The sequence below is a fragment of the Leptonychotes weddellii genome, chromosome 8 (genome assembly GCF_054177405.1).
Source record: "Leptonychotes weddellii isolate Sample4059 chromosome 8, ASM5417740v2, whole genome shotgun sequence".
Lineage (NCBI taxonomy): Eukaryota > Metazoa > Chordata > Mammalia > Carnivora > Phocidae > Leptonychotes > Leptonychotes weddellii.
In genome coordinates this window covers 51,935,695-51,954,140 of record NC_138376.1, presented here as the reverse complement: position 1 = coordinate 51,954,140, position 18,446 = coordinate 51,935,695, and the positions used below count along the sequence as shown (strand labels likewise).

The window sequence follows — 18,446 nt, the reverse complement described above, 5'->3', positions numbered from 1 at the left end:
TAGCCTGGTGGTGGGTATTGAGGAGGGCACGTTCTGCATGGAGCACTGGGTGTTATGCACAAACAATGAATCATGGAACACTTCATCTAAAACTAAGATGTAATGTATGGGGATTAACATAAGAATAAAAAAAAAAAAAAAGAAAGTGGTGTCTTTCTATGACTGAAAGATCTCAAGGAGGAAGACTTAGAACAAAGTCCCCAGGGGACACAGAACCAACACCAAATACTTAATGATGATAAATATTTCTTAATATTCACATATCCCTTCCTATGCATGGATCATTCAATATTCTTTATAATTCATTCATAACAGCCAGTCCTGGTTTAGGAAGTCAGAGGCAGCTTCAGTTCCAGCAGCTGTGCAAAGGGATGCCCGCCAAAAACGCTCTTCTGGAGCCAGGAATGGCTTGAGGAAGCTTTACCTGTCCAGGAATCTTAATTACATCACTCTGTTCACTCCACACCTTCCTGGTCAGTGTCTAGGTCAATGTCTGATATATGGCAAGGTCAGAGCACAACTGATCACAGAATGAATATTTGACTTGATCCATATCTCACAGAATCAGTTTAAATTTAAAAAGGTGAACACTTAGATCTCTCAAGAGTCATCTAGGAATAAAAATCCAGAAAGTGATAGCCTCATCAAACGTAGGAAGTTCCCTTTGGTTTGGCTGGGGTGAAGTACAGTCACTTGCAATGCATTTAGTCTTCAGTCAGTTATCATTTGGAATTGTTCTCATGTGTAAATCAAATCCATCAGACTTTATGACAGGATGGCAAGGGCTCTGCTTCATTCATCACCAAATACATAGAGACTAGCAGAATATCTGAACAATCACTGATTAAATAGAATCAACTGCATGCAGGAATGAACTCAGGCATTCTTCATTTTACTTCATAATTGATCAATCAGTATTGGTTAACAGTCCACTGCCTTGGGGCGCTTGGGTGGCTCAGTCAGTTAAGCATCTGCCTTCGGCTCAGGTCATGATCTCAGGGTCCCAGGATCAGCCCCGCGGCGGGCTCCCTGCTCAGCAGGGAGTCTGCTTCTCCCTCTCCCTCTGCCTGCTACTCCCCCTGCTTGTGCTCTCCATCTCTCTGTCAAATAAATAAATAAAATCTTTAAAAAAGTCCACTGCCACTCTTACTGCACTTGTAAAAATTACTGCCTGTTCCGAAAGTATCATTAAAATTGCTGATACATCATTAACAATTACTGTTACTAAGTTTGTTCATTGTAAGCCATACTATTCATCCAATGAACATTTGTTATTTATGTGCAGAATATGGCTTTCAGCTGGCTCTTCAAGTTTAGTAATAGGTAACAGTAGATTTTGACTCATAGTAGGTCACAGCAACTGACATCACAATAAGAAAAATGCTGGACATAATTCAATTCTACCAAAACACCTAAAATGTACAAGCTTCCACGGTACGAGCCTTCTGTATAAATGTACAACCTATAATTTCCCAGAATCCCCAAGCAATGTAAAATTTAAATGGTTAGACTATGTTGTACTAGAAAAAGCCACAAGCTTTGTGGCATTTTCTAAAAACCTGTCTGTAAGTTGTTCTTTCATAGGCTGTTCTTTTAAAACTATACACGTTAGTTTGGGTTCTCTGAGAAACAAATGATAAAATGGGATTAAATGTGATTTACTGGGGAAACGTTTTGAATCATGAAGGGGACAAGTAGGCAGAGTCTGACACCTATGAAGGGAGAGAGAAGGAGAGGAGGACTGGGTAGGAAGAGTCTCAGACAGCAGTACAGTCCGAGGAAAGTACTGGGCAGGCTAATGGGGAGTCCCTGAGCCAATGTCATCCATGAGGGGAGAGGGCCAACATACTCTTTCATTGGCTGGGAACAGCCTGGAGGAAGTGTAGCCTCAGCAGGAACACAGGGGTGGATCCCATGGGGCAGCAGCTGCAGTTCTCAGTCAACTCTGCTTCCCACAGGACGAGATGTGAGTGATGCAGTTCCAGTACTACATCTTTTGAAAGTCTTCAGGTTTTTTTGTTAATGTTTGATGGACGTAAAGACCATAAATGTTTTCATGCCACCAAACTGTACCTATGTATTTGACGGCTGTCATGGAACATGTTACCATTAACAGAGGTTAAGGATTCTATTATCTTAATACAACACTTTGTTACATATTTTATATTCATTTTTTTTTAAGATTTTATTTATTTGAGAGAGAGAGAATGAGAGAGAGCACATGAGAGGGGGGAGGGTCAGAGGGAGAAGCAGACTCCCTGCCGAGCAGGGAGCCCTATGCGGGACTTGATCCAGGGACTCCAGGATCATGACCTGAGCCGAAGGCAGTTGCTTAACCAACTGAGCCACCCAGGCGCCCTCATTTTTGAAGTATCTAAGTTATCTCTCCTGTATCACATACCACAAACAGAGGCAAAACTATACAAAATAATTTGACATAGTACTTCTGGAATGTTAACCTAATAAAAACTTACACTAATGTGGGCTAATTGAAGGACGACTAAATTACAGAATTTTTTTTTTTTTTTTTAGGTTTTATTTATTTATTTGACACAGAGAGAGACAGCTAGAGAGGGAACACAAGCAGGGGGAGCGGGAGAGGGAAAAGCAGGCCTCCTGCAGAGCAGGGAGCCCGACGCGGGGCCCAGTCCCAGGACCCTGGGATCATGACCTGAGCCAAAGGCAGACGCTTAACTGACTGAGCCACCCAGGTGCCCCTACAGAATATTTTTTTTTTTTCTTAAAAAAATTTTTTTTTTAATTTTATTTATTTATTTGACAGAGAGAGACAATAGTGAGAGCAGGAACACAAGCAGGGGGAGTGGGAGAGGGAGAAGCAGGCCTCCCGCAGAGCAGGGAGCCCGACGTGGGGCTCGATCCCAGGACCCTGGGATCATGACCTGAGCCGAAGGCAGACGCTTAACGACTGAGCCACCCAGGCGCCCCCCTACAGAATATTTTTAAAGGAATGTGGTTATTACTCAATGGCATACACAGTAACGGCCATTAGAAGAACAAATGTTGACTGAGAGAGAACCAATACCAAGACTGAATGACAAGGCCCAATTACTACACTACTTAGTTTCTGAGGAGAATACACTTTTAAGAAAGTTTATTCTCTTGTATAAATCTCCTATAATCTTCTCAAATAATATTGCTCTTGTAAGTCATATCACAGCATTATCAGCTCCCTGCATTGTCTTCTACAGACCCTGCAAACCCTTTCTTCCTAAGTAATTTAAGTGTAGCCTGGGGGCTGAAGGTCCAATCTCTGGGACTGAGTAAGGCCAGAGGACAGCATAGGATGCCTTAGGCGAGCCCAGCAGTCTCCATTCTTCCTTCATTCCACATCTGTAAACTGGACATGCCTTTTCCTGACCCAGTTATCCAAAGGCCACAATATAAGAGCTTCTGAGTCATCAAAACTAAGCTGGCCCATTTCATCCCCTGTTTTCCTCATATTGACCCTCTGTATCTAAATTTCATGTTTAACAATCTAGTATATATTTCAGCTCAGTTAATCCATGCAAAAAGTCACTAATTTTCCAACTAATGATTTTTTAACATCATATTCATATAAAACAATTTCAGTTCAAGTATTTCAAACTTGGTTTCTTAATATTTCTCCACAGAAAGCCTAGAGCCTTGGAAAAATACATTTAAGATCGAAGGATAGCTAACACTTACACTGAGAGCCATGTGCTATGCACTGTTCCAAGTAGTTTACACGTACTTACTCACTTAAATATCTTCTCACTACCTGATAGGGTAAAACCAGCATTAACTCCAATTTACGCATGAAGATAACTGAGATGTAGAGAAGTTAAATAACTTATCCAAGATCACGTGGCTAATAAGTAGCAGAGCCAGGATTTGAACCCAAGTAAACTGGCTCTGGAGTTAGATTTTCTGTTGTTACTGTGGCCTTATCAAACTATAATGTGTTACTTAACTCACATTTAAAAAGTCACTATTACCTAGCATGCAGCAATAAAAATCATTAAAACTTGTTTTATTTACATTTGCATTTTATAAGCAGCTGATTAACATAAACTGAAATGTGATGAAATGAGTTTGCAGCTCTAATCACCATTTATATACTCCAATATATTTAAATTAAATTAATGTGCTAATGTACAACTATTTCCCCTTAATTTATAGCAGCATATTTTCTTTCAAGGCATTATTTATGTTTTTAAACACATTACAGAAATTAAATGACTTAAAGGATATACAGAAAGAAAAAACTGGAAATAAATTCAGATGTACATATTCAGAAAAAGATATTGAAGTTAATAATATGTGTCTTAAAAATCAATACAGCGTCCTTTTCGTTCCCAATCTCCGTATCGGGTAGGTTCTGGGCCTCTAGGTCCACCTTTTTCTTTGGTAACAGGATTAATATCATCTGGAAATTCTAAAGAAAGAAGATGCAAAAACAGTAGTCAATAGAGACAAGAGAGGCATTATGGCCAATTCTGAAGACAGGGTTACAGTAGATACCACTGACTAGGTTATTACTACGCAGCCTTTTAAATGAACTGTAAATGTGGTTCTTTTTCCCAAGTTTGAGAAATCACGTCAGGATACAATTGTCATATTCAATGAACTTTATTACCTACATTAATTACTTAGAATTCTTGGAATGTTCTCAGGCCCCAATGTGGGAGTTAGCTGCATATATGCTGATGGATTGTAAGAGAAGGAAAGGAATGCAGGGAATACAGAGTACAAATCCATAAGGTTTGAAAGATCTTGAAACAAGATTACTTTGGCTCAATTTCTCAGTTTTCTTATCAGTAAAATGGGTACAACAATCGTACCTGATTTAGTCTGTTGAGAATTAAACGAAGAAATGCATGTAAAGGATCTAGCTCAGTGCTGGGTACATAAGAATGATCAATTAATTTTAGCTAGGAGGACTCTTGCCCTTCATCATAGGGTTTTGGCTTCAGTAAATGGTTAGCTGATACTGCCATTTATGGACACAACAGATGTTACTATTAATACTGTGTGTTCATAATAAGACCATCCATCTTGAGTCAGGCCCACTTTTGAGCGCTTTATTCATAGTAACTCGTTTTGTCCTCATGATAATCCTATGGGACAAGAACAGCTATTGTCTCCATGTTATAGATGAGGAAAATGAGGCACAAAGGCGCTCCTGGTTACACCGCTACTACTGTGGTAAAACTGAGTTTGAATTCAGACATTCTGGTTGCAGTCTTATACTTAGCCCATAAACTACTGCTCTGTATATGGGAAGAGCAGGAGAGGAATCAGCTATTAGAAGGAACCCCAATTCTTAAGCTGTGTCTCTTTAGAAAGCTAAATGAACATCACCAAAATCATGTAGTCCCTCCCTAGGAAAAAGAAAATAGAGAATTTACCTTGAAAAATTTCAAATATTTATCTATTTTTAAAATTCTTTCTCTACTGTGAATAAACTCTTCCCCACTTACCATTCTGTTTTCTAAAGAACTCCATCCTTGGACTTCCTCTGAAAGCCTCTAAGGGAAGCTCTTCTGTCTCCCCTATTTCTGGGACTCACTGAGTGTCTTAGTCAACTTGGGCCGCCATAACAAACTACCACAGACTGAGTGGCTTCAACAATAGAAATTAACTTTCTTACACTTCTAGAGGCTACGAGTCTGAGATCAGGATGCCAGCATGGCTGGGTTCTGGTGAAGACTCTCTTCCTGGCTTGCAGATGGCCCCTTCTCACTGTGTCCTTACAAGGCAGGGAGAGAAAGATTAGCTAGCTCTCTAGTGTCACTTAATGAAGGCACTAATTCCAACATGGGGCCCCAGTCTCATGACCTCATTTAAACCTAATTATCTCTCAAAGGCCCCATCTCCAAATACCACCACTTTGGGGGTTAGGGCTTCAAATACGGATTTCAGGGAGACACAATTCAGTCCACAGCACTAGGGAAGAAAAGGTCAAGACATCCCTGTGCCTCACTCCTACTTCCAGCTTCTCATTCTCCCACCAAATCTCTATAGCCTTACCTCTTTTGAATTCCACACCATTCATTTGTCCAATGCTTTTCTCCAGTCTGGTAATATTAAAGACTCTTCTATCTTCTTGGATAGAATCAGTACTTGGTTCACAGCTTCACCTCTCCCCATTATCCTTCCTATGAATACCCACATTAGTAACCTCACATACCGAGGACACAGAGGACCTTGGTCCTCTTTCCTAGTGGTCTTCACATCCACTTGTGCCATCTGCTTCGATTTCATTATCTCCTGAATATATTCCTTCTCTAAGTCCCACACTCTTGAGCTTTCTTCTTTCTGACTGCAACCTTCTATGGAGGCTTTTCCCTCATGTTTCTTTAACCTAATTCTCACCCTCATTATAACCTGCAGTTTTCTGAAACTTTTTACTCACGCTAGTGCCACCCTGAGTTATGCTGAGTCACATTCTAGACTAATAATGTAAGAGTTTTCTAACTCTTCTGTTTTCTGACTCTCATGATTTCAGCCTAATCTGCACAGAAGGATGAATTAATCTTTCTAAAACAGAATCTCTCCTCCACATTACATTAAGTGAAAGAAGCCAGACACCAGACACAAAAGACTATGTACTGTATGATTTCATTTATATAAAATCCTAGGAAAGGCAAAATTATAGTGACAGAGAACAGATTCATCGTTGCTAGGGGTTGGGGAAATGAGACTAATTATAGAGGCACTAGGGGCTCCTTGTGGGATGGAACTGTTGTATACTTTGTGTTGGTTACATGACTATAAACATTGTTAAAATTAATCGAACTGTTTACTTAAAATGGGTGAATTTTATTATATGCAGATTATACTATAGTAAAGCTGATTAAAATAATCTCCATTCAAAAGCATTCAGAGCTTTCCTCACTGTCTACTGCAGAAAGCCCATATGCTATAATCTGATCCTTCAGGCCCTCCCAGATTTGAGCCATATCTACCTCTCTGGCTTTAGATTCTATTAATGCACTATGTACACTCTGCTGCAGCCAAACAGGCCCATTGGCCATGTCTCACAGGTATCATGTTCCCTAGCCTCTTTCTCTCTGACCACACCTTTCTCTTTTTTGAAACATCTTCCCACCATGCCTTTTCTTTTTTTTTTTAAAGATTTATTTATTTATTTGACAGAGACAGCTAGAGAGGGAACACAAGCAGGGGGAGCAGGAGAGCGAGAAGCAGGCCTCCTGCAGAGCAGTGAGCCTGACGCGGGTCAGGATCATGACCTGAGCCAAAGGCAGACGCTTAACAACTGAGCCACCCAGGCGCCCCTCTCCCCACCATTCCTTAACTACTTATGATTTTATTGTGTCTTTAAACCCCAGCTCAAATGTTATCTCTTTTCTCTATTTTTCTTCTGAACTTTTTTTGCGTATCTCTTATGCCAGTTATCACACAACATCCTATTCACAGTTTTGTTTTGTTTTTTTAATTTTATTTATTTATTTGACAGAGAGAAAGAGAGTGCTCACAAACAGGGGGAGTGGCAGGGTAGAGGGAGAGGGAGAAGCAGACTCCCTGCTGAGCAGGGAGCCCGACGCGGGGCTTGATCCCAGGACCCTGGGATGATGACCTGAGCCGAAGGCAGACGCTTAACCGACTGAGCCACCCAGGTGCCCCTTCAGTTATTTTTGTATCTCATTTTCCTTATTCATCCTTGCATCAAACAGAGTGCTCAGCTGCAAACAATCTCCCTTTATTATCTTTTTTTTTTTTTTAAAGATTTTATTTATTTATTTGAGAGAGAGAGAATGAGAGAGAGCACATGAGAGGGGTTAGGGTCAGAGGGAGAAGTAGACTCCCTGCCGAGCAGTGAGCCCGATGCGAGACTCGATCCAGGGACTCCAGGATCATGACCTGAGCCGAAGGCAGTCGCTTAACCAACTGAGCCACCCAGGCGCCCTTCCTTTATTATCTTAATAATGAAGTCTACTCTCTGCAAAGGGACAACCTATACACTTTTCTTAGAATGACATATGTACCAGAGGCAGGGAGACAAGCCTAGAAGGAAGGAAACAAGGAAGACAGACCAACAGAACCATAGATGCTTGAATTTGGGCTTTATTGGTAGGATGGATAAGAGGAGATGAGTTGACAAATGTTAAGGAGGTGGTATCAACAAGACTAGGAGCCAGGACACAGGAAGAAACAGGAGTGAAGAACTATCCCCAGATTTCTGAACCTCTGCTTTTGGGCAGAGGTAGAAGAGCTTAAAAAAAACAGTTCAGGAATAAATGGTTCAAGGAATAGGATGAGGAACTGGACAAAGCATAACCAAAACCAAGACAGGAGATTTCCAGAAGCAATGGTTAAGAACACCGAAGCTTACAGATAGTTCCTATAAAATGAGGATTGAAAAGCATTTGCTGGGTTTGGTGATGTTTACTAGACCAGCTTCTAAGAGATGGTATGTTCAACATAAATTTCAGTGATTCAAAAGTGATGATGAATACCTAGCATTGTGTCAAACAGATGATTACCTTTTGAAATGTACTTTTTTCTTTTATTAAATATATGTAATATTTATCATTTTAACCATTTGTAAGTATACAATTCAGTGGCATTAACTACATTCTCAGTGGTCTGTAACCATTACACTATCTATACCCCAAAGTTTTTCATCATCCTCAATATAAACTCTGTACCCATTAAACAAAAACTTTCCTTTTCCCTGCCCCCTCAAGACTTTGATAACCTTTATTCTACCTTGTCTCTATGAATTTGCCTACTCTAGGTACATAATTTAAGTGGAATCATATTTGTCCCTCTGTGTCTAGCTTATTTCACTAAGCATAATGTTTTCAAGGTCCATCTACATTTGAGCACAACCAAAATGCCATTCCTTTTTATGACTGAGTAGTATTCCACACACCACATTTTGTTTATCCATTTATCTATTGATGGACATCTGAGTTGTTTCTTTTGGCTACTGTGAATAAAGCTGCTATGAACACAGGTATACAGATATATGCTCAAGTCCCTGCTTTCAATTTTTTTGGATATATACCTAGGAGTAGAATTGCTGGGTTCTATATCTGACTTTTTTGAGAAACTGCCAAACTGTTTTCCAGAGTAGTTGCATCATTTTACATTCCCACCAGAAACACAGGATGGTCCCAATTTCTCCACATTGTTGCCACCACTTATTTTCCAGTTTTTCTTAAATTGTAGCCATCCTAGTTGGTGTGAAGTGGTGTCTCACTGTGGTTTTGATTTGTAAGGAATGTGATGTTAAGCACCTTCTCAAGTGCTTGTTAGTCATTTGTGTATCTTTGGAGAAATGTATATTCAAGTCATTTGTCCATTTTTGAATTGAGTTGTTTTTGTGGGGTTGTAGGAGTTTTCTACATACTCTTGATATTCTTTGTCAGATATATGATCTACAAATATTTTCCACCATTCCGTAGGTTTTCTTTTTGCTTTCTTGATAATGTCCGATGTCCAAAATTTATTAATTTTGATAATGTCCAATTTATATACTTTTGTGTTTGCTATGCTTTTGGTGTCATAACCGTAAAACGGCTGTCAAAATCAATCATGAAGATTTTTCCCAGTGTTTTCATCTAAGAATTTTATAGTTTTATCTCTTAATTTTAGGTTTTTGACATATTTAGAGTTAATTTTTATATATGGTGTAAGGGTCCAATTTCATTCTTTGCATGTGGATATCCAGTTTTCCCAGCACCACGTATAGAAAAAACTGTCTTTTCCACCACTGAATGATCTTGGCAACCTTCTCAAAAGCCAATTGAGCATATATGTGAGGGTTTACTTCTGGGATTGCTACTTTTGTGTATGATGTTTTAATGAAAAATTTCCTCTTAGATTTTTGTGCTTGGCTAAAACTACGAAAGAAGAATTTTACCTTTAGATTATGCTTTTTAAAAGTCTCCATCATTTTGGCTGACTGACTGATCTGGTTATTAGACTGGGCTTAATAAAGTGCTATAAACTGAAATATTTAACTGAATGAACAAAAAGAAAAGCTTTTATATTCTAAAGAGCTCCAGATACAGGTCCCTGTATCCTCTGTTGGTATCTTCTTGCCTAGGATGCTTCACTACATAGATGGGTTAACTCTCAGGAGACAAGCAGGGGAGGCATGCCACAATTTCAGACTGGTATGTTTACATTTACGCTATCTAAAATCATATTTTTTGAATAGCTAATACTTGCACATGTTCCACAATTCAAAGGTACAAAAGAGTATAGAATGAAAAAAAGTAGCACTTCAACAAACAGAGCTTTAAGACATGAACCAAATTTTGTATGTACTAAATACAAAACAATGTTTAGTCTATTATCCCACCACCCTCAAAAAACCTCCTTCTCCAAACTTCCCCTTCTCTTTCTCCAACCACATGGCTATGGTGAGAATAACCACCTTCACCTGTGACCCACCCCACTGGCCACTCAGATTGATTTAGCTATAGACACCTGCTCTAAGCTTGGCCAATGAGCTATCTTCATAGGAAATTTGGAATTAGGGGCGTCTGGGTGGCTCAGTTGGTTGAGTGACCAACTCTTGGTTTTGGCTCAGGTTGTGATCTCAGGGTCCTGGGATGTAGCCCCGCCTCAGGCTCCACACTCAGCAGGGAATTTGTTCAAGATTCACTTCCTCTCCCTCACCCCCACCCAGTGTGCTCTCACTCTCTCATATAAATAATAAATCTTAAAAAAAAAAAAATTTGGAATTAGAACTAAACAATTGTATTTTCAGTCTAGTTGCTCTATTGACCTGAGTAGCAGCAAGGAGCAGTTCCTTCCACCCAGTGGACTTAGAAGGGAGTCTGATGACAGAAAACAATGAAGAGAAGACCAGGGACAAGAGGAGGAGGAAGAATATCCTGGTTTCCATACAGTGTTTACTCCCAAGGTCCATTTTTTTCCAAGGCCCAGAAGCATCATTGCCCTGTGGTACCACACCTGTGTACCTTGTAGCCCAGTAACAACCTGAACTACCTTTTGTTTAAGTCTGCTCAAGTGGTTTTCAAGTTATTTGCATCAAAACAGATCTCAAATCATATACTTTGTCATGTGAATAATGGGGTATAGTAAATAAAACAAACACAGTCAATCACTGTGAGGCGTTTGGAAATTATTTTTTCTAAACCTACCCAAAGTGACGGTCAGTGTGGTAGTTTATTCATTGTGCAATATGCTTTATTATTGTTGATAAAGAATTATAAACAATAACGTTTCTTTCATTCTTTTTTCTCAATAACTAAAATACTTTCTTTGACACTTCAAAAATTAAGAGAAGCTTTATTTTATGCTTCACAGATACTGCATTTTTTTTTTTTTTTTTACAAATTGTGGCATCCCTATTATGAGCAAGTCTATTGGTGCCATTTTTCCAAATAGCATTTGCTCACTTTGTGTTTCTGTGTCATATTTTGGTAATTCTCACAATATTTCAAACTTTTTCATTATTATTACATTTATTATGGTGCTCTGTGATCAGTGATCTTTGATATTACTACTGTAATTGTTTTGGAGCATTAGGAAACAAACATATGAAACAGTTAACTGATAAATGTTGCATGTGCTCAGACTGCTCCACTAAAGAGTCGTTCCCTTGTCTTTCCCCCTCTTTGAACCTCTCTACTCCCTGGGACAAAACAATACTGAAATTAGGCCAATTAATATCCCTACAATGGCCTCTAAGTGTTCAAGTGAAAGGAAGAGTCACATGTCTCTCACTTTAAATCTAAAAGCTAGACATGATTAAGCTTAATGTGGAAGGCACGCTGAAAGCCGAGATAGGCCAAAGCTAGGCCTCTTACAACAACCAGTTAGCCAAATTGTGCAGGCAAAGGAAAAGTTCTTTTTTTTTTTTTTTAAAGATTTTATTTATTTATTTGAGAGAGAGAGAATGAGAGAGAGCACATGAGAGGGGGGAGGGGCGGAGGGAGAAGCAGATTCCCCGCCGAGCAGGAAGCCCGATGCGGGACTCGATCCTGGGACTTCAGGATCATGACCTGAGCCGAAGGCAGTCGCTTAACCAACTGAGCCACCCAGGCGCCCCAAAGGAAAAGTTCTTGAAGGAAATGAAAAGTGCTACTTCAGTGAACGCACAAACGATAAGAAAGCAAACAGCTTTATTGCTGATATGGAGAAAGAAGACATCTCCATAACATCAAAGAGCACAAGGTGAAGCAGCAGGTGCTACTGTAGAAGCTGCAGCAAGTTATCCAGATCTAGCTGAGATAAGTAATGAAGGTGACTACATTGAACAACAGGTTTTTCGATGTGGATGGAACAGCCTTCTATTGGAAAAAGGACTTTCATAGCTGGGAGTAGAAGTCAATGCCTGGCTACAGTGCTTCAAAGAACAGGCTCACTCTCCTATTAGGGGCTAATGCAGCTGGTGACTTTAAGTTGAAGCCAGTGTTCATTTACCATTCCCTAAATCCTAGGACACTTAAGAATTATCCTAGGGCGCCTGGGTGGCTCAGTGGTTGAGTATCTGCCTTAGGCTCGGGTCATGATCCCGGGGTCCTGGGATCGAGCCCTGCACTGGGCTCCCTCCTCGGTGGGAAGCCTGCTTCTCCCTCTCCCACTCCCCCTGCTTGTGTTCCCTCTCTCGCTGTCTCTCTCTCTGTCAAAATAAATAAAATCTTTAAAAAAAAAAAAAAAAAAGAATTATCCTAAATCTACCCTGCCTGTGCTCCATAAATGGAACAACAAAGCCTGGATGACAGCACATCTGTTCACAGCATGGTTTACTGAGTATTTTAAGCCCACTGATGAGACCTGCTGCTCAGAAAAAAAGATTCCTTTCAAAATATGATTGCTCACTGACAATGCACCTGGTCCCCCAAGAGCTCTGATGGAAATGTTCAATGAGGTTAATGTTTTCATGCCTGCTAACACAACATCCATTCTGCAGCCCGTGGATCAAGGAGTCATTCGAATTTCAAGTCTTATTATTTAAGAAATACATTTTGTAAGGCTGTAGCTGCCATAGGTAATGATTCCTCTGATGATTCAGACAAAGTAAATTGAAAACCTTCTGGAAAGGATTCACCATTTTGACGCCATGAAGAACATGTGTGATTCATGGGAAGAGGTCAGAATATCAACATTAAAAGGAATTTGGAAGAAGTTGATTCTAACCCTCAGGGATGACTTTGAGGAGTTCATGACTTCAGTGGAGGAAGTTAACTGCAGATGTGGACATAGCAAGAGAACTAGAACTAGAAGTGGAGCCTGAAGATGTGACTGAATTACTGCATTCTCTTGGTAGAACTTCAACAGATAAGCACTTGCTTCTTATGGATGAGCAAAGAGTGGTTTTATGAGATGGAATCTACTCCTGTTGAAGATACTGTGAAGACTGTTCAAATGACAACAAAGGGTACAGACTATTACACAAACTTAGTTGACAAAGAAGTGGCAAGGTTTGAGAGGACTGACCCCAATTTTGAAAGAAGTTCTACTGTGGGTAAAATGCTACCAAACAGCATCTCATGCTACAGAGAAGTCTTTCATGAAAGGAATAAATCAATGTGGCGAACTTCACTGTTGTCCTATTTTGAGAAATTGTTATAGCAAGCACCACCCTGATCAGTCAGCAGCCATTAACACTGAGGTAAGTCCCTCCATCAGAAAAACATTATGACTCACTGAAAGCTCAGATGATGGTTAGTATTTTTTAGCAATAAAGTATTTTAAATTAAGGTATGTATACATTGTTTTTTTAGACACAGTGCTATTGCACACTTTACAGTCTGCAGTATAGTGTAAACGTAACTTTTATACATACTAGGAAGCCAAAAACAGTTATTTGACTTACTTTACCGCCGTATTTGTTTTACTGCAGCGGTCTGGAACCAAACCTGTAATATCTGTGAGGTATGCCCACACTCACTTGTCAGTGGTTCTTTCTCTAAATTAGAATCTTCGGGTGCATCAAAACGACCTTCTGGTAACTTTGGCTTCTTAAGAGATTGTTTGATGGGTTTGGATTTTTCTCCTTGAGAACTCATTTTCCTCACAGAATGACATAAAAGGGGTGATCCTGGAGAGTGGAGAGAGGGAAAAATTAGGAGCTGTTCTTTTATCCTACTTTAAAAAGTTAACAGTTTTATTTGTTTTTAGTTTATACATTCACATTTATCAAAGTACAAAAAGTACAAAAGGACATACAGTGAAAATTCTTCCCTCTATCTTCCAGACAGGCACTTCCCTTCCTCAGAGGCAACCAATATTATCAGTTTAAAAAGAAGAGCTTTAAAATAAATTAACCATTATCAAAATTGTAAAAACTTATACATAAAATACTGATTCCTGTGTGAAGCAATGCCCCAAATACCAGAAATGAGATGACTAAGTGTTACTAAGTAGTACAAAGTTTTAAGGACAATATTTATTATTTAAATTACGAGAGATTGTTATTTAGTATTCTTATATTTGAATCCCAAATCGTGATTCTCTTTTCCTGCCAATTAAACATTTAAAAAATGTATCGGGTATTTACAACATATAAATGAGATCACTTTCTCCATAGTTTATATAGAGAAAGCTAAATTTCCTAAATTGCTATGAAAGTTATCCAACCCTTGTTAAGATCATGTACAATAAGTGCAAAACCACCCTGAAAAAAATGACTTCAGAGTTGGGTTTTGAATTTCCTAAAAGGAATGGCTTTAGAGGCAGACAGAGTTGGGGACCAGTTCCAGTTATACTACTGTGGTAAGCGGAATAATGGCTTCCAAAGATGATCGGAACCTCATACCCAGAACCTGTGAAGAGGTCAGGCTCCATGGTAAAGGAGAATTTAGGCAGCAGTTTGAATTGAGGTTGCTAATCAGATGACCTTAGACTAGAACAATTACCTTGGGCTATCTGTGTGGATCCACTGTAATCACAAGAATCCTTAAAAGGGGAAGAGACAATTGGAAGAGAGAACCAGAGGGATGACAGCATCAGAAAGCCTTAATGGATGCTGCTGGCTTTGAAGATGGAGGAAAGGAATTTCAGCAGCCTCTAGAAGTTGGAAAAGGGAAGAAAGAGATTCTCCCCCTAGAGCATCCAGAAGAACACTAATACTTTGATTTCAGTCCAGAGATTTCTCATCCATTTCAGACTTCTCCCCACTAAGTTTGTGACAACTGGTTACAGCAGTAGTAGGAAACTAACAGTTGTTTGACCTTTGTCAAGTGACTTACCCTTTCTAACTCTGTTTCCTCCCTTCTAAATTGAAGGTAACAGTACCTATCTCATGAGTTACTAAATAAATTAAACAAGACAATTCATGCAAAGCTTTTACTACTGTAATAAATTTTATCTAATATTATCATCATAGTATTATCTGCAAGCTCTTGGTAGCATTACATATAATTAGAATTTTCTTTTATTACATGTATTTTATTCATATTCTAGCTAACACTACATCACCCTACCATCTGCTTTAAAAAATTATATATAGGGGTGCCTGGCTGGCTCAGTCAGTTGCAACTATCGATCTCAGGGTTGTGAGTTCGAGCCCCATGTTGGGTACAGAAATTACTTAAAAATGATATATATACACACACCCATACACACACACAAATATATACGCACATAACTATTTGTACATACATATATATATATATATATATGTTTTTATACATACACACCCTCCACAGCCAACTTGGAATTTATGTAAGACTTGTTTGTAAGATTACATAAAATTAACATTACATACAAACTGTATTAACAATTTTGAAACAGTACATCAGGCTGTTCATTTGCATATCTACTGCATATAGCTCAGGGAGTAGCAAAATTCTTGTTTGAATGACCAATTAGAATACAAACTACCATTCTCCCACAGATCCAAGAGCCCATAAAACACGAGGATTAAAAAATAAATACATAACTGAATGTTTTAATAAAGCTATGACAATGATCTACAGAATTAATATAGTTTTCTCCCATCTACATGCTCACTTATATAGAATACTTCATATTTGTGATAAAAATTTCTATACACATTAAAATAAAAACAGTTACTTATTTAAAATTTTTACTTACTTATTGATTTACAGTACAGACCATTTTGCCTTCAAACTCCCACTTCAATATCTAAGGACATATTGTATTTTTTCTTATGTCCTCAAAATAATATTTAAACATATACTAAAAGGCTAAAGAGAAAAACCTGCAATAATGTCTTATAAGGCAGCATTTACTTTTATTTAAGAAATGGAAAATATAGAAATATGAGTTTCTGATTATATTAATATATTTCATATCACAATCTGATCTTGGTTTATTCTGTTTAAAAAATATATTGAAAATTTTGGTGAACATAAACCATGCTCAATTGAAAGATATTTCCAGTCCAAATCACGTGATTTTTGTTAATTAGTCACTTCTTATCGGAAGTATAGGATTCTTTAGAATGTGACATCAATATATCCCAATTTAGGAAGTTTAGCCAACCTCCACAATAGAAACTTCTGTTCATTAATGCCCAACTATCTATCCATCAACAAATCACAAATTTATAAAGCATGAAAGGTTGTTTCTAAGTCATGATAATTCAGTAATAATTAATATGGATATACAGAAAGAATTTTAATAGTTACAAATTAGATTCTAAATGTAGACAGATTTTTCATCTATTCCAGCTAATGTCTAGATTCTGCATCTGGTTACTAACAAGTCTGTCTTATTGTACATCAAATAACTCACTTTGAAGCCTAAAAATCAGCCAAGTATTTAAAAGATACCAGTAGCCACCTGCTACTAGGCACTCAGACTCGACTCAATACAATAAATTAGCACTTTCAGTTTTAGGTTTGGTTGTTTTGCAAATCAAAAAAAAAAATCTCTTAACTCAAAGCTTGAAATGATATTCAGTGTAAAAATTAAACTTGGTATGTTCCAAATCTGTAGAGATTCCTAAGCATTTACACAAAATCATAAAAATGGCACAGAATAGTCTCGACTACCAATTATAATGCAGACAAAATCTGAAGCTAAAAATTTTGCCTCTTAAATGATGCATATATATGTGTTAGATGTCTGCTATGTGCCAGGCTCTGTACTAGGGGCTGAAAACATGACACCTCATTAAACCTCACAATAATCCGATGGGGCAGGTCTAACGGTCTTTAATTTACAGTCAGTCTGTTCAATTTGAACAAAATGATTTTCTGAAAAAGTGACATTAGGTAGGTGTGGTGGAACTGTCTCAAGTAGCCACTTTTCCCTTCTTCCATTTGGTTCTAGGATTCCCACTCCCACCTCATTTGCTATTAAGCTAAGCACCAGGCCACTTGCTTAGAGATGACATTTCCCAGCCTCCCCTGCAACCAAGCAGCCACGTGTCCAAGTGGTGACCAATGGGTTGTGACTGGAAGTGATGTGTGCAAATTTTAAGTTGCCTCACTTTTGCAACAAGCTGATTGCCCTGGATTTCTTTTCCCATTTCCCTGGGTTATAATACAGACATGGCAGTGACCCAGCTTTAACCACACAGATGTGGACAAAACCCAGGGCAAGGTGACACGTAAAATATTTAATAACTTGTATGATATAGACAGTGCCCATTCAGAACCTATGTCCAACCATTCAGAAGAGACACAGGTTGTAAATAACTACTAAAAACTCAACTCTTGTACATGGGGCTGATCAGCGGCACTGCCCTACACATGGTGGAGCAACAGGATGAAAAGAACACGGACTTGGATGGACAAGAACTCTGTCAAAGCAGAGTTGTCCTCCCCGTCTCATCAGCAGAATTGTTACAGCAGCTTGGCCCTTTCCTTCAGTAATACAAGGGACAAGTGAAAAAAAAAAACTTGCAAACTGAGGGCACTAGAATCACACATGGGTTCCAATGCCACATTTAGCAATGTGACTGACCCTAAGAAGGTTACTGTATCTCACTGAGTCTGTATCCCCCCCAGAATGGGGGTACTTCTACTTACCTTGCAGGCTAGCTCAGAGAAATGAAGTAATGTGTATGTCTCTATGTGCACACTCTGAATGGAATAATAACTTCAGCTTAACGGTAGGACACGGAAATCATTGTGCAAAAGGGTTTTTGGAAAAGAATAGGAATATGAGTGTACTGTGGGAAAGAGAGGACCAGCAAAGGAGCAGTTTGAGAAACTAGTCCATAGGTCTGGCCTTGAGTACTTCTGAAGGAACTTTATTGTAGAAAAAAAGGTTACAAGGAAAAGTTAAAAGACCAGTATTCTCAAAGGACTCTGAGACCATGGGGGTCTAAACAGAACTATTTTTGTAGACAGGTAACAGTGTGACAGAATGGGGAGGAGGAGAATTCCTCTCATTTCTGTACCATACAAGATAAGACAGGGGACACTGTGCCCTTTGGCACCCACACGCTTTATAGCTTTGGAAACAAGTCCGTGCACAGCCACCTGGCAGGGTGGTGGCAGGGAGGCACATACAGGTAGCCTGAAGGCAAGTAAAAAGGG

General features: G+C 38.9%; 1 protein-coding gene across 2 annotated transcripts in view; it reads right to left on the bottom strand.

Moving 5' to 3' along the window:
• The window catches only part of SDHAF4 (succinate dehydrogenase complex assembly factor 4), a 52,669-nt gene that overhangs the window by 28,617 nt on the left and 5,606 nt on the right, over positions 1-18,446 (bottom strand). The window contains exons 2-3 of one of the 2 annotated variants that reach the window (XM_006729512.2): positions 13,883-14,032; positions 3,992-4,417 (exon numbers count right to left, since the gene is read on the bottom strand). In XM_006729512.2, coding sequence (XP_006729575.1) covers positions 4,308-4,417; positions 13,883-14,032 — 260 coding nt within the window. In that variant the 3' untranslated portion in view covers positions 3,992-4,307. Of the gene's footprint in view, positions 1-3,991; positions 4,418-13,882; positions 14,033-18,446 lie in introns of those variants that run through there. The other variant, XM_081828482.1, reaches the window with a different exon arrangement.